Raw genomic sequence first — 17,415 nt, forward strand, 5'->3', positions numbered from 1 at the left:
ATAGACAAATAAATAAAAAGCACAGAATCAGAATAAACAATAGATATGGCTTAAGAGTTGAGAGGTCTGTGTTACAGGGAGTTGGGCAGCCAAAGAATGGATCATAATTGAATAATATATAAGCTAAACATGAAAAATACCCATATGGACTCTTGGATATATGATTTAGAAATACTATAGAATATGCAAATCTCCCAAATCACCTTTCAGATACACTATAATTATCTTTTTTTTTTTTTTTTTTTTTTGTGGTACACGGGCCTCTCACTGTTGTGGCCTCTCCCGTTGTGGAGCACAGGCTCCGGACGGGCAGGCTCAGCGGCCATGGCTCACGGACCCAGCCGCTCCGCAGCATGTGGGATCTTCCCGGACCGGGGCACGAACCCGTGTCCCCTGCATCGGCAGGCGAACTCCCAACCACTGCGCCACCAGGGAAGCCCCAGATACACTATAATTAACAGGCATTTGGGTTTTTTTTTTTTTTAACAGCTTTTACTTATTATTTGAGAAAAAATCTGGAAAGGATCTCTGGAAAAGTTAAAGAGAACTGAACTTGTTTAGTATAGAAATCAGAAGTCTAAGAAAGAATCATCCTTAAGACTAAAAAAAAAAAAAAAAAAAAAAAAACTTTTTTTTTTTTTTAAAGATAAGAAAAACCAAAGAGGGAAAAGTTTTAATTGAAAGACATGATATGTGTAAAATGCTTAGCAAGGGCCGGGTCCGTACAAAGTACTCAAACATTTTGACTACGGGCTGCAGTTGAAGCTGGTGGTTGAGAACACAGACAGTTCGCAATGAGACTCTGCCACTTTCCAAATACCCTTGGGAAAGCCACTAATTTTAAAATTTTAGTTTCTAAACTCAATCAAAAGGAGCTAACAATAGGGTCTCCTTCACAATTTTGTTCACAGTTTTATTGTGAGGAAGCAATGGACAATCTATGTGAAGTATTTAACCTAATGCCTAGTGGACAATAAGAGGATAATAAATTTTAGGTGTTAAAAAAAAAATCATTTCCCTAAAGGTAAAAAATGATTGAAGTGCACCACTGAGAGAGGCTGGGAGGTAAGTATCTTCAAAGGTTTAAAAAACTCAACTACCCTGGATAAACTAGGTTTTCGGTCCCTTATCTCTCTACCGTGAATTGGCTCTCTGGAAACCGTTTCTAAGTTTCAACGTTCTGTTCTCAGATTAGATTTACTTTGGTTCTGTGGCTGACATTACTCGAGAGTAATGACTATGTCCCATACAATGCAAAACATTGTTTATACTTCAAGGCATTACAGAAAATTCTTTATGTATAACAGATACTTCAGTTAATCCTTTTGATCTGCAGATCCTAGATTATTCAGTGTGGGCTCAAAGCCACTGCTCCAAAGCAGCTGTATTTGTTTGTTTTTCTATATGGTAAATTTTCTATATAGTAAATGGGAATTTTAATATTAGGCCATTCTATGGGCTTCCCTGGTGGCGCAGTGGTTGAGGGTCCGCCTGCAGATGCAGGGGACACGGGTTCATGCGCGGTTTGGGAAGATCCCACATGCCGCGGAGCGGCTGGGCCCGTGAGCCATGGCTGCTGAGCCTGCGTGTCCGGAGCCTGTGCTCCGCAACGGGAGAGGCCACAACAGTGAGAGGCCCATGTACCGAAAAATAAAAAAAATAAAAAAAAATTAGGCCATTCTAGCAGTGAGAAGAGCAAATACTCATATTTGTAAGTCTGTCTTTTCTATCCTGTTGATAAATATCCATAAAAATTGGATTTATCTGCATTTTATTTAGTGACAATCTCACCTCATTAGAATTATCTGGTTCTTCCTGTAATGCCAGCCGTGCCCATATGATTACTCTTCCTGCAGTTTTCTGAGCTTCAGCAGGAGGCAAAGACCTCAACAGAAGGATACAGTCTTCACCCTGTAAACAGAGTTTGAAAGGAAGAAAAAACAGCTGCTACCTGCAAAGGATGATTTGGCTTTACCTCTTACTTTTCTATTTAAAGATGAAAAGACATCATTTTGAAAAAGACATTATGGTTCCATGGTTTAAAAATCTGAAAATTCTGTTTTGGATGACAGCAAACAGAAAAAGTAAATTAAAACACTCCCCTTTGTATTTTGTAATTCTTAGGTACGCCTGTAGTTTTAGAATTATATAAAAATAAAGACACTTAAAAACACAAAAATAAAACCCACCTCCTATTCTGGAAACAAAGGGTCCTACACATATGTAAAACATGAGTCTGAGTTTTGTTAACTACCAAAGACTAAGAAAGCTCATTAGGTATTCACAAAATACTTAAAACAAAACTATACATATAGGCCAATCTAACGTCTAATGTTGGTATAACTTTATTTTGTGCTTGTCTGTTTGGATAATTTGATAGTTAAATCTTTTTTTTTTTTTTTTTTTTTTTTTCAGATAGTTAAATCTTTAAAAACTCAAAACAAACCAACCATATAAAAGTTCGATATAAAACTTTCACACCTTTTCTCTATCAATCAGGTCAATAATCCTTAGACTGTAGATTTCGTCTTTAGGCAACATATAAGCTTCGGCCACCTTTAAAGCATCTTCTAAAGAAGATGGGACATCTTGTTTGAGAATGTATCTTACCACCCTCTGAAATAAGAGACAATACACATTTCTTTGCTATGAAATCTCACAGAGAGCCCAGAAATCATTTGTTCATATAATTAAAACAATGCAGCAAACTCTAAACTGTATGAAAAATTAAAACATGATTTGCATTCTGAATTTAATGACAGTCCTTTCACCCTTCTTTTTTTCCCCTTAGCTTTACTGAGGTTTAATTGACAAATAAAAATTACATATATTTAAGGCGTACAACATGATGGTATAATATATTCCTTCAGCTTCTTAATTTACTGTCTGTTGTCTTTACTACTCTAACAACCAATCAAACACTCTCTTAACATTCTATCTAACAAAAGGGAAGCGGTGAAGAACCTAGCTCTATTAATCTTAAAGAATATAAAATCTGGTTAAATTTCCCATGTTGCTCTGGAAGTGGAGCAAAGGCGTTAAAAGATTCAATTATTGTACTTACCATTATTTCCTTGCTTAAGAGATTCACCTCCCTTATTCCATAGCCTCGTAAAAGTTTCTTCATCTCCATTAGTTTGTAACTTTCCTGTAATAACTTGACTCTAAAAGTAAATTTATTGATATTAACATAGACTGTCTTTTTTTATGAAATACTAAGGGACACAGTAAAGGATAGAAAAACATATATGAATTTCAACTCAAAACATGAAGTCTATCTAACAGCAAAAAAGCTGTTTGGTACACTGTAATCTTACTTGGGATGGTCCATCTCCAAGTGCTGTTTCACCAGCTGCTCCACAGCTGCACTCCAGGGCACCACTGCTGCATACATTATCTTGAGCACAGCATCAAATATGAGCTATAAAGACACACACACTGACAGTGAAGAGCCCTCGGATTTACTTTTCACGCAAATTAATGACACAGCCTGATCTACAGCAGGGATCTTGCATCTATTGGATAGAAGCTTGAGAACATTTCATCTTCTGACTGCAAAAGCATATGTCTTCCAATATTCACACATAAAGGGCAATTTTATTATTTAGAAAAATTCAGAAGAGTATTTTCTCTGCTGAAAGTTAAATCATATAGCTCTATTAACTTTCTATAGACTCTGTGTTTAAAAATATTCTCCATGGTTTTACTCACATTTTACAATGGTGACTAATAACAGTGTGAAGTCAAAATAAAGGCATATGATAAACATATTTTAAAATGTCTCTATGTTTGTAAGACCATAGAAATGCCTGAAAATATATGCATCCAACTGTCCATGTGGGTTTTTCTGGGAGTGGGAATGAGAAGACTTTTTATTTTCATAAGAAAAAAGGATTGAGTGGTTTTTATTTCCTTTTTATTCTTTTTCCTATTACACAAATTCTCCCTAACAAATATATATTGCTTTTGTGACCAGAAGAAAAGTTTCAAGAAAGGATGCAATGCTCAAAAGGAAAATCTATATGATCACTATTTACTTACATCTGTGTCAGATAAACATCCTATTACTGCTATAGCTTTTGCTTCCCATGCTGTATCAAAGAGTGAGGTGAACTTTGAGCTACATCTCTTCAATAAATCCTAAAATGGGATAAACATTTTTTAAAATTTAAGACTCTCACTAAAACATCCCCACACACATATATAAACATAGATAAATAGCTTTTATGGATGCGTAAAAAACCAAAAACTTCTACTTAGCCATGAATGCTGAACAATGGTCAACAAGTGCAAAATTACCAAAACCTTGGCCTTCAGTTTTATTTACATGGTACAGAAAACTTTGTTCACGCTCCTATTATTTCACAACAACCATTTGGAGAAAGTCCTAACATTATCTCACTGTGCTCAAGGCGACCAGTCAGTTAGTAGCAGAGTTAACCCACATTCTTAACCAATACAATATGCTGCGTCAATCCTGATGGTAAAGCATGACATTCCGTAAAGAGTTAAACATTTAATACAATGATGCACTGCACAGATCCAGAAAAAAAGATTAGAGCTAAAGAAGAAGTTACCTCTATGTACAGAAGGAGAAGTTCCTCCTCCTGTAAGTCATGTTCCCTCACGTAAACTCTTATAAACTTCTCGAAGACGGAAGGGATAAGCTCGGGGGCCAGTACTTTATCAAACATTCGGAATACAATGGTGGTTGTATCCTCCTGGATGTTGAAATAAAGACGGCATAAATGCAAACTCTAGCTGAGCTGGCTATGATAAAATAGTAATAATTCTGATAAATCTAGACGTCTACCTTCTCAAAATCAGAGAGGGCCAATTTGCAGTTGTATTTCCTATGCAGTGTGATTAACTCTCGTAGGTTATTTACCAAAGTCCTTAACTGACAAACTTCCTCCGTGTTTTGATGATCCTTATAAAACAAAAGTGTTGAAGTTGTTAAGGATATGAAATAAAAGTGTGAGAGGGAAATACAAATAAGAGGAAACTGCAACTTATGCCTTTAAGTTTTGTAGACGTTTAAGCAAAATTAACTAGTACAAATTAATATTAGTGTAATATTTTTTCAGAACCCCAATATACTTAGGTACACAAACATCATTTAGATAATCCTCAGTGTTCCATCCATATAGATCATGACCAGATACAAAGTGATGACATTTCCTAAAGTTATACAAGGAACAGAATTTTCAATTGATAAAAGGCAATTAGGGAAAAGACAAAGTAGTGTTTTATAGCAAGAGGAAAAGCTCTTCTGTGGAAAAACATATAAAATGATCAATATACATTGTACATTATAACATGTATTGATTATATAACATCAATATACTGCTTGAAACTTACAGAAAAACTTCCCATCTTATTCTTTTTTTTTTTTTTTTTTTTTTTTGCGGTACGCGGGCCTCTCACTGTTGTGGCCTCTCCCGTTGCGGAGCACAGGCTCTGGACGCGCAGGCTCAGCGGCCATGGCGCACGGGCCTAGCCGCTCCGCGGCATGTGGGATCTTCCCAGACCGGGGCATGAACCCGTGTCCCCTGCATCGGCAGGCGGACTCTCAACCACTGCGCCACCAGGGAAGCCCCCCATCTTATTCTTAACAGCACATAATCAGTAAGTATAATTAATAACAAGAATCTGCTATATCAGAAAGTAGGAGGAAATTTATTATTTATTTTTGGGCTCCAGAAACTTAAGGAATAAATGTAATTTCATAATGTATGTATGATGTTACAAAAGGTCATACCTTCCAGTCCTTAAGTACTTTAAACTTCAGAGTTGAGGTTATACTGAGATGTCTCAACATGTTAGTTTATAAACTAAATTATGGTACCCCAACAAACTTTTTCAAAATATAAGAATGCATTTTTTTTCAATATAATGAATGCTTTCTGTTTTTAGAAATATGAAGGGAAAAATAAATGAACTTAAGAAATTTAGAAGCCAAATAATAAATTCAGTTCATTAACCTCAAATTAACATCATATGTAACATCAATATTCCTGATCTCAGTTCTCTTTCTAGCATTGCTATTTTATTCAGTCAGTCAGAAAGTCCCAGATTTTTTTCAATTTGATCTTTTAAAAAATTCTTTGGTACTTAAGCCATTATGACTATTGGAATGCCAAAGAAATGCAATCAAAACTAGAAGTAGTTTACTACTTTAAATAAAAGAAGTAAACCTGATTGATACAGCCTTTGAAAACTAATCTTAATATGTTATTAAGTTTTGCCCTTTTAAAGGACTGTGAAATGTTACTAATGCATAAAATCCCAATTAGACTACTTAGGAGTATGTTTATATATTGTTTCCCTTTTGGTTGGCTCAATAGAGAAAAACAGTGCATTAAGACGGGTTCAAGTTGTAACAGAAACGTAAGGAAGAAAAAAACCTAATTTTCCTTTTTGTGGATTTTAAAAGTACACAACAGAAGAACATACAAAAAGAATATTTAAGAAGTGAATATGTGTCTAAATACACATAGACAAACGCTTCAATATAAATTAAATGTTTTATTACTAAAAATTTGTTTTTCATATCATACCAAGGAACTCCAATGCCAAGAGGACGCCAATCCTAACTCATCTGGTTTTTCTGCTGTAAAAAATACCTCTGCCAGTTGAAGCCCATTTTCTGGCCAGTTTGCCTTTAAAAAAATATTAGAGACCATTAAAAATAATGTTTTATGCCATGGGGAGTACTGGAAATGCCTTTTCAGTGCTAATTATACTGGTATTACCTTATCAGTTAGTTCAAGGTTCCTGGCTGCTTGTTCCAACCATTTTGCAAGAACTTTCTGAAATAGATATACCATAAAAAGTATTGATATGAATAAATAATCACTGAAATAATTTAAAACCTCCATCGTAGTCTTTCAAGAGACACTAAAATGAACTAACTGGTGTTAGCACGACTTAATCTTCAACGATATAATGTAAAAAATAGAATCATCAAGAGTGAAAACACTGAAGGCAACTTACCTGTCCTTCAGGTACAGTCCTTCTCACAAATGGGATCACATCATTTTTAAGCCATGGACAAAGCTTTTGCAAAGAGACTGGTGTAGAAACTGAGTTGAGCAAGTTCTCAAGCATTTTCACATCAAATCTGCTTTCAAAGTTTGCCTAAATCGTACAGAGTGAGAAACTAAGATTTATCCAACAAATTTAAACCGATAGCCTCCCAAGAGGTAAAGACCTATTAGAAAGTCATTTCAAGAAATATTTTACTGTGTTTCCCTGGTGGTGCAGTGGTTAAGAATCCGCCTGCCAATGCAGGAGACAGGGGTTCGAGCCCTGGTCCGGGAAGATCCCACGTGCCTTGGAGCAACTAAGCCCGTGTGCCACAACTACTGAGCCTGCACTCTAGAGCCCACGAACCACTGAGCCTACGCACCACACCTACTGAAGCCCGTGCGCTCCAGAGCCCGTGCTCTGCAAGAAGAGAAGCCCGTGCACCGCGACGAAGAGTAGCCCCGGCTTGCCGCAACAAGAGAAAGCCTGTGTGCAGTGACGAAGACCCAACATAGCCAAAAATAATAAATAAATAAAAATAAAATAAATTTATTAAAAAAAATTTTTACTGATGTAACAACCCTTAAAGGTGATTTACTCTGTGCAAATGATTCAAGTTGGTAGCCACAAATTCCGTGAAACCTCATGGCAGTGAGTACTAGCTAATAAATTAGAGGCAGAAGAACAGGCAGAGATGGCATTCTAAGGAAAACTTAACTGGAGGTGACAGTACAAACCCTAACAAGCATGTGTCTTTAATAGCATCATACCCAGATACTGAGCTTTCGACCTAACATTCTATATCAACATTAAGGAGATCTGGAGCAGCAATTATAATGGCAATCCTTTTCCACAATCTGAGCTGCAACAGGACCACCCTCTCCACCATTCCTACCTAAGAAAGCCCATCAATAAACCACTTAATAAAATGTTACCTCTTGACCTAAGTTTAGGAGCTAACTAGACTCTGAATGATGAGATAACATAAGTTTGTATTTTATGTATAATATTTCCTCTAAGTTAATATCATCAGAGGATAGTTTTCTCTGGGACAGGTCATATTTTATCAAACCGTCTGAAAACACACCATTGCCCAGTCACTCCTGCCACCCTATTAGTTTCCCACACTGATTCAATCACCTCTCACAGGAGCTATAAAGCCATTAAGAAAAAAATGCAAAACAAATTACCCGATGTCTCAGCCAAAGGTACTGTGCACAAACAAGGTTTCCTTCTCTTAGCTGTAAAAAAATATCCTTAAGGTCATCTTCATTATTCAGAAATTCAATCCAAGAACTACCCCTGCAAAGGCAAAGAGAGGAAAGAAGTTAGTACTCAAAAAATATATATTAAGGTTATATGTTACAAGTAGATATCATTATGCATTTTAATTAGGTTTTTTTTTCCTCAGAGTTAAAAAAAGAATCAAAAGATTATACAGTGAAAAGTAAGTTTCCTTCTTATTCCAGACCTATAGAACTCCTGTATCTTCCCCAGAAGTTATAGCTCTCCTTGTAGGTCCTTCCTGAGATAATCATTACATATACAAGCAACCATTTTTAACTTTAAAATGAATGAGAATTTTTTATGTATACTATTTGTACTTAAAAAAATTCATTTTATATTATCTTGGCAGCTTGTACCAATGAGCACATATAGATATTATTCTTTTTAAGGACTACATATTATTCCATGGCATGGATTTACTATAATTTAACTAGACACCCACAGTTGAACATTAGGGTTACTTCCAGTCTTTTGCTATAACCAACAAAGCTATAGTGACTACCCAGTCCTAGTTAAAGCTCAGAAATAGATGATGAATACTTCCTTAAAATGATAAAAAGACAAAACCCTATAAGCCTGTATCATGCTTAAATGATAAAATAAGCATTTTCACTAATATCAGGAACAAGAGAAAGATGTCTATCTACCACCATTATTTAATAATGTTCTACATGGGACTTCCCTGGCGGTCCAGTGGTTAAGACTTCACCTTCCAATGCATGGGGTGGGGGTTCGATCCCTGGTCTGGGAGCTAAGATCCCACATGCCTCATGGGCAAAAAACCAAAACATAAAACAGAAGCAATATTGTAACAAATTCAATAAAGACTTAAAAAAAAAAGGTCTACATCAAAAAAAAAACAAAACAAAAACGTTCTACAAGTACCAGTCAATGAAATTAGGCAAGGAAAAAAAAATGAGGAAAAAAATGAAGCAAAATTGTAATTATTTGCATATATAATTATATACTTGGAAAAAACAAGACCAATTGAAATATTACAAGTGAAAAAGGAATTCAATAAGGTAGCTGGTTTAAAAGTAATTTAAAAAAATCAATAGCTTCTATATCCTTTTGAAAATACAATGGAGAAAAGTCCCATTTATAAAAGTAGCAAGAAAGACAAAATTAACAAAAAAATGTAAAAAATCTATATGAAGACAACTGAGTAGATACCACTCAGGAATATAAAAAAAAGGATAGAATGAGTAGGAAGACACATACTGCCCTTAAATAGTGATATGAAGACTTGATATTGTAAAGATACTGATTCTCCCCAAACTGATTTTAGGTTCAGCACATTCCCAATAAAAATAAATAATAAAAAATCCAATATAAATAAGATTTTTTAAAAACTGGATAAGCTGATTCTGACTCCAAGTGTCATACAGAAAAGAGTAGCTGCCCAAATTCTGAAAAATAAGAAAAGTATAGTAGAACTAGTCTACCAGTTAATAGGACACTTTAAAGCTACATTAATTAAAACTATTTGATACTGGTGAATGAATAGAGAGATGAGATCAAGCGAATACAATTATATTGCAGAAACTTAAATACACGTGAGAATTTTAACATGTGATTAAGGTAACATTTCAATGAGCAGTGAAAAGATAGAATGTTTAATGATAGTATCAGGATAACTGAATAGCTATAAGGAGAAAAAATAAAGCTTCCTTCATTGTTAGTTTATCATGATAAATAAATTTGTCTTAGCTTTAAGGTAACTAGATCTCATATTTGTCAATAACAATATTCTTGGTGCACATGTTAGTATATCTAATAGGATTAATTTCCAGAAGTGGATTGTTAGGGCAAAACGTATGTTTATTTAAATCTGCCTTCCAAATGTATCAGTTCCAATGGATGATGTAGGAAGTGCCTAAAGCTTAGCAGGAAAGATAACATTGTCCATCACTGAACCCCCCAGAAACACAAATTCACTCAAAGCAATGCTATATCTTTTATAACATTCCAAACTTAAATCTAATTCATAATCCAGAATTCAAAATGGGGAATGCACATACCTGAATTTTTCTGGTCCAAATGCTCCATAAAAAGTAGTCAACTTTGCATGAGCCCTTAGTACCTAAAAAGAAATAACTTGACAGTCTGAATGTTGTGTGCAATAACATTAAAATAAAAAACACCAAAAATTAGGCTTTCTGTTTCAGAAGTCTTGTACATATTCTCATTTTATCCCATATGACAAGTCAATTCCCGTAAATATGACTGCCTTTACTTAGCACAAAACAAAAAAACTTGAAATAACGGAAATATTTCCAATCACACTCAATGCAATAAACCTGCAAAGAAGAGGAAGGTATTTGTACATTAATTGTAGGTGCCTTTCGAAATCAATTAGTTTTCCCACTGATTTATAAATATGCCCTTATGGTAAAACCTAGCTGGATTATACTAAACATTTACTTTGAGATAAGAGTTAAAAAACATATAGATGGTCCCTGACATGCAACGGTTCAACTTAAGATTTTTCGACTTTATGATGGTGGAAAGGCAAAACACATTCAGTAGAAACCATACTTAGAATTTTGATCTTTTCCTGGGTTAGCAATAATATATAGGATGATTCTCCCTCGTGATGCTGGCGGCAGCAAGGAGCCGCAGCTCCCAGTCAGCTACATAATCACAAACAACCGATATACTTACAACCATTTTGTTTTTTCACTTTCAGTACAGTATTCAATACATTACATGAGCTATTTGACAGTTTATTATAAAACAGGCTTTGAGTCAGATGACTTTGCCCAACTCTAGGCTAATATAAGTGCTCTGAGCACATTTAAAGTAGGTGAGGCCAAGCTATCATGTTCAGTAGGTTAGGTGTATTAAGTGCATTTTTCTTTTTAAAACATTTTTTATTGATGTATAGTTGATGTACAATATAGTGATTCAGCAATTTTTAGAGGTTATACTCCAATAATGGCTATATAAGATATTGGCTATATTCCCTGTGTTGTACAATATATCCTTGTAGCTTATTTTTTTTATTTTATTTTTTAAATTTATTTTTTATACAGCAGGTTCTTATTAGTTATCTAGTTTATACATATTAGTGTATACATGTCAATCCCAGTCTCCCAATTCATCCCACCACCACCACCCCACCTTGAGTGAATTTTTGACTTGCGGTATTTTCAACTTAACAATGGGTTGGTCAGGATGTAACCCCATCATAAGCTGAGGAAGATCTGTATGTACATGTGCACACACATATATTTTTGGCACCATCATAGCTATCATAAGTTTACAATTATTTGAAATAGCAGGCACTACGCAAAATGATTTATAGGAAATATTTCATTTGACCTCAAAATAACCCATAAGTCCTACTATTATTCCCATTTTGCAATAAGGAAAAAATGTATTAAAATAACTTGCTCTTGAAAAAATACAGACCTATCTTGAATTCAAAAGTATATTGTAACAGTATATTCACTCCCAAATTGACCTATAAATCCAATGTAATTACCTCTTTTAAGCCATCAGAATAGATAGGAACAGTTTTATCTTCTTTCTTCAAAAGCTAAGATGAATAAGAAACACGGTTAGAATATCAGCTATACTAGGTTTTTCATGAAAGAAGATGGATTTCCTGTGAATTAAAGGAAAAAATCATCTTTAAAAATTAAATTGCACTCAACTCTGAGATGAACAATGAACAATAAAGAAGTTACAGATCTTAAAAATAATGCATTTTATGAAAACAGCTCACATTTTGCCCATCTGTTACACCTTGATTTTAAGGAATATAACTAGCAATGGTATTCATTTACAGGTGAGTGAGGGGAACAACCTATAGCAAAAATGGCATCATTTGGAAGAGCAAAAAAAAAAAGCACTTTAAAAAAGGCCTATGGGAAAAATCATTCAATTTTTTGCAAAATACTTCTTTTGCATAAGACAAACTAACATGCACAAAGGTCAGAAAGACTTACCCTGGTTTTGGCATAATTTAGCATTTCCTGGGTTGTTTCATAGGTTATCCATTGAGCCTCCAAGCAGTAATTCACCACAAATTCATCGTCCTGTTTCATAAATGCCAGACATGGTAAGGCAACGTAATACTGATCAATCCATCGATCTGGATATTCTAGTATACAATAGGGAAAACATACCTGGATTTTATGCAGATTTTCCTTAGCTTCATCTACAAGTTTTTGCCATTCAGTCTGCTCACTGGTGTTCAGAGAACTCAAAGCTAGTTTCTCCAATATATCATTTGATTTTACTTTGTAAACAAGCTGTAATATAAACATGCAACATCAAGAAACTTGAAGCAAAATAATGCCTGTGGATGAAATCTTACACTGTATGCTAAATAAAAAATGTGAATATTCATGTGGTTCAAGAATAAGCATTAAAGAAGGTAACACTTAGGTAACAGAAAGGTAACCCAGATTACAAAGTGTTATGGAAACCATTTCTACTGAGTCCTCACTAAATGTGACCAGTAGTGTACTAAGAGCTTTATGTGAATTATCTGTTAACTCTCATAAAAACCTAAGTAAGCATTTGCACCTCCTCAAAACCCTATGGGGTAAATACTAAGATCCCTATTTTACAATCAAGAAAACTGAAGCTCAAGAGAGGGTAAGTAATGTGTCTGAAATTTTGCTGTTCAAAAGTGAATGGAGGGCTTCCCTGGTGGCGCAGTGGTTAAGAATCCGCTTGCCAATGCAGGGGACATGGATTTGATCCCTGGCCAGGGAAGATCCCACATGCCGCAGAGCAACGAAGTCCATGCGCCAAAACTACTGAGCCTGCGCTCTACAGCCCATGAGCCACAACTACTGAGCCCGCGTGCCACAACTACTGAAGCCCGTGCGCCTAGAGCCCGTGCTCCGCAACAAGAGAAGCCACCGCAATGAGAAGCCCACGCACCGCATCAAAGAGTAGCCCCCGCTCACCGCAACTAGAGAAAGCCCGTGCGCAGCAACGAAGACCCAATGCAGCCAAAAATAAAAATAAATAAATAATTTTTTTTAAAAAAACAGGAAATTAATACTGATATATTAAAAAAAGTGAATGGAGCTGGTTTTTAGAATACCACACAATTATGTTTCACGTCTACTTTTCTAAGTTTATCAAAGGTTCTTTTTTCTAAATTTTATTTAATTAATTAATTTATTCAAGGGTCTCACTACTTCTTTGTTAAGCGATTTGCTAAATTGATATAGTTTAACTCAGGTTAGTGAGGCATACCATTTTATTTTATTTTTATTTATTTATTTTTTAAACATCTTTATTGGAGTATAATTGCTCCACGATGGTGTGTTAGTTTCTGCTTTATAACAAAGTGAATCAGCCATACATATACATATATCCCCATATCCCCTCCCTCTTGCGTCTCCCTCCCACCCTCCCTTATCCCACCCCTCCAAGTGGTCACAAAGCACCGAGCTGATCTCCCTGAGGCACACAGATTCTTAACCACTGTGCCACCAGGGAATTCCCAGTCTATCAAAGGTTCTTTAGCAGCTGGAAACAGCTTGAGTTAGACAAAGTCAAAATTTCAGGTTCCTTTTTTATAAACAAAATACCAACTTTAACATGGGCTCTCTGGCTCCGAAAGCTAAAAGTGATACGAAAGAGCAGTTTCTCTAGTTCTGTGTCTCCACTCCCTGAAAACATCTTTCACTGGTTTTGATTTTATTGCTTCATTTGCTCTTTTTAAAAATTAGTTATTATGAAACTTTCAGATATTCAAAAAGGTAATAATATAACAAATACTCATGTACTTATCACCTAAATTTTAAAAAATTTTAATAATATAGTTTATATTAATATCTATAATAAATAATTTTATATTATATAAATTTATAATAAATATATTTATATTTAATAACATAATAATTTACATATTTAATGTAAATATAATTTATAATATTTATATTATAGTTTAATATTACTTTCTCTTCTTCCAAATAAATCATCCTCCTTCCCTGAACCAGAAGTATCCATTATTCTGATTTTGGTGCTTGTTATCCCATTAATTCATATACTGCTTTACTCATATACATTTCTAAATATACAAAATTGTTTTGCATGTTTTAAAATGCTACTTTCTTTAAACTTTTTATTTTATATTGGAGTACAGTTGATTAACAATGTTGTGTTACCTTCAGGTGTATAGCAAAGTGATTCAGTTATGCATATACAGGTACCTATTCTCTTTCAAATTCTTTTCCCATTTAGATTGTTAACATAATATAAAATGCTACCTTTTTAAAACAACAAACACATGGGTACCCACCACCCACTTAGCAAATGTTAGTTCTTCACTACCATCAGGCTTCATCCTTCATTACTTCCCAGGACGTTTCAAGGGATATCAATGAATTCCTAATCACCAAATCCAACAGACAACTTTCAGTTTTTATACCTGATTTTATTGGTAGTATTTGCAACTGCTGATCACTCCCCACTAAACTGTTTGTTTGTTTTTTGGTCACACCTCACGCCTTGTGGGATCTTAGTTCCCCAACCAGGGATTGAACCCGTGCCCTCAGCAGTGAAAGCAAGGAGTCCTAACTACTGGACTGCCAGGGAAGTCTCCCTTGGCTTCTTTAATCATACATTTGTGTGGTTTTCTTCCCAAATATGTTTATAGCCCTTCTTTCTCTATCCCCCGTGTGCTGGTGCCCCTGTAGCTCATCCTCAGATCTCTTCTTACTCCACACATTCTCCTTGAGTGGTCTGAGCCATTCCTCTGGTGTTACCTATGTCTAGATTCAGCTCAGATCACTCTCCAACTTCCTATCAGACAGCCTCATTTTATAAGATCCCTTACATGCAATTTTTATAAAGCAGAATCCTTCATATTTTACCCCTAACCTGTTCTTCCACACATATTCCTCATTTTAAGTAATGCCATCACATTCCAACTACAGTAAGTCCCCTACATACGAATCTTCAAGTTGCGAACTTTCCAACACGTGAACGTGCGTTCACATGTCCAATCACGTAAGTTAGTTCACGTGTCTGGTGTACATTGTCACATGCGTGCATCCTCTACAAGTGGTTGTGCTTTTGTGTACTTTACTGTACAGTACTGTATAGAGTACAGTAGTACAGTACCTTTATTTCAAGCCCAGGATGTCCAGAAGCAAGCGTAAAAGCAGCGGTGATGCACCTGGTACTGCTAAGAAGCACCAGCTCTTGTACTGTACTGCTGTATTTTTCAAGGTACGGTACTGTAAGATTAAAAATGTTTTATTTCTTGTGCGTGTTTGTTTTTTATGTATTATTTGTGTGAAAAGTATTATAAACCTATTACAGTAGAGTACTATGTAGCTGACTGTGTTGTAGTTGGCTACTTAGGCTGTGTTGTAGTTGGCTACTTAGGCTAACTTTGTTGGACTTCTGAACAAACTGGATTTATGAATGTGCTCTTGGAATGGAACTCGTTTATATGTAAGGGACTTACTTGCAGTACGCTGAGCCAGAGTCCTGCTAGTCTGCTCCTGACATTTGTACCCCCCACTATGTTTGATCGCTGAGCCCCAGTGCTTCTACCTCCTATACACCTCTCTCATCAGACCTTCCCTCCTGTGTGTCTCCACCTCACTGCATTGGGTCAGTTTTTCAACTGGTCTTTGTATCTCTAGATTTACCCTTTTCCAAACAATTTCCCGTGTTTACAAAATGACAACCTAATCAAGACATTCTCCAGCTTAAAAATCTCAGTAGCTCCCCATCACCTGCAGAATAAGATCTAAATTCTTTGCAGTACATACAAAGCCCTCCAGGCTCTGACCCTCTCATTTCCCACCATCTCCTTTCCCTTCTATGTACATATAACCTACAACCTAGTCCTATCTAATTACTAGGAGTTCCTGGAAGCACCATAAGCCTCCCTCACTTTCTTCATGTGTCTTAACACCTAGAATTCCCTTCCTCTCCCAGGACTATCTGGAACATTTTCAAGATCTGACATAAAATCATCTCCTCCATGAAGTCTTCCCACCCTACTTTAAGGGTCAATATCTCCTTTGAATCCCTACTTTACTTTGGTCGTATCTTAATTATAGGCCTGATCACACTAAATTCCCATTATGTCTTACATATTTGTTTCCACAGCCTCTAGCACATGAAGAAATGCTTTCAATGAATGAATGAATACATGAATAATTACCTCAACATCTAGTCCAAACTGAATGGCAAAGCTCTCGGCTTCAGCAAATCTGTGTTTGTGAAGTAACCGACTCAATCTGATAAATTGAAAGAAATTTCAGTAAAATTTTTATTAATCAGGGAATTCAAGCTTTTCATCAAGGAGTAAGGCTTAGAAGAACACAAGAGGGCTTCCCTGGTGGCGCAGTGGTCAAGAATCTGCCTGCCAATGCAGGGGACACAGGTTCGAGCCCTGGTCCAGGAAGATCCCACATGCCACGGAGCAACTAAGCCCGTGCGCCACAACTACTGAGTCTGCGCTCTACAGCCCGTGCTCCACAAGAGAAGCCACCGCAGTGAGAAGCCCGCGCACCTCGATGAAGAGTAGCCCCCGCTCTCCGCAACTAGAAAAAGCCCGCACAGCAACGAAAACCCAGTGCAGCCAAAAATAGATAAATAAATTATAAAAAAAACAAAACAAAACACAAGTAGTTACCTGTTTTCTGGCAAAGCTTCTGTAAGACATCTGAGTACTAAAACAGAAACTGAGTCTTCAGATAGTCTGAGAAAAGTTTTAATATTGACATTTGTCATTTAACATCAGTAAGTAAATTTTAACTTTGCTATTATTTAACAACTTATCTGATAAACAAAACAGGACTTACTTTGGATCATTTTTGCAAATTCCTTCCAGAAGGTATATGGTATCCTACAATAGCAAAAAACATGTTTAAAATTGAAATACAGAATTAATTCACCTTATAGTTACTGGAGTAACAACTAGTTTAGGCAGAAATTATCCATCAATGGATTCTAAAATTACTGGGAAAAACTGGTGAGGAAAAGGATATTCCCATAGTCTCAAAATAACACCACGGAAATTACTTACTAATTATACAGGGGAAAATGTACCTTTACAATGGAGAAATATGGCAAAACTGCTTTAACCAAGTGATCAAATTTAACAGC

The 17,415-nt window shown here is 35.7% G+C and overlaps 1 protein-coding gene across 3 annotated transcripts in view; it reads right to left on the reverse strand.

Annotated features, from left to right (window-relative positions):
- The window catches only part of KNTC1 (kinetochore associated 1), a 71,304-nt gene that overhangs the window by 37,398 nt on the left and 16,491 nt on the right, over window positions 1–17,415 (reverse strand). For 2 of the 3 annotated variants that reach the window (XM_033836808.2, XM_019950433.3), the window contains exons 14-31: window positions 17,112–17,155; window positions 16,943–17,008; window positions 16,469–16,544; window positions 12,450–12,575; window positions 12,270–12,359; window positions 11,804–11,857; window positions 10,338–10,399; window positions 8,220–8,331; window positions 6,997–7,140; window positions 6,756–6,812; window positions 6,561–6,662; window positions 4,814–4,930; window positions 4,578–4,721; window positions 4,042–4,140; window positions 3,318–3,421; window positions 3,065–3,164; window positions 2,482–2,616; window positions 1,792–1,911 (exon numbers count right to left, since the gene is read on the reverse strand). In XM_033836808.2, the coding sequence (XP_033692699.1) occupies window positions 1,792–1,911; window positions 2,482–2,616; window positions 3,065–3,164; window positions 3,318–3,421; window positions 4,042–4,140; window positions 4,578–4,721; window positions 4,814–4,930; window positions 6,561–6,662; window positions 6,756–6,812; window positions 6,997–7,140; window positions 8,220–8,331; window positions 10,338–10,399; window positions 11,804–11,857; window positions 12,270–12,359; window positions 12,450–12,575; window positions 16,469–16,544; window positions 16,943–17,008; window positions 17,112–17,155 (1,752 nt within the window). The remainder of the gene's footprint in view (window positions 1–1,791; window positions 1,912–2,481; window positions 2,617–3,064; window positions 3,165–3,317; window positions 3,422–4,041; window positions 4,141–4,577; window positions 4,722–4,813; window positions 4,931–6,560; window positions 6,663–6,755; window positions 6,813–6,996; window positions 7,141–8,219; window positions 8,332–10,337; window positions 10,400–11,803; window positions 11,858–12,269; window positions 12,360–12,449; window positions 12,576–16,468; window positions 16,545–16,942; window positions 17,009–17,111; window positions 17,156–17,415) is intronic. The other variant, XM_033836811.2, reaches the window with a different exon arrangement.

This window comes from Tursiops truncatus, chromosome 13 (genome assembly GCF_011762595.2).
Source record: "Tursiops truncatus isolate mTurTru1 chromosome 13, mTurTru1.mat.Y, whole genome shotgun sequence".
Lineage (NCBI taxonomy): Eukaryota > Metazoa > Chordata > Mammalia > Artiodactyla > Delphinidae > Tursiops > Tursiops truncatus.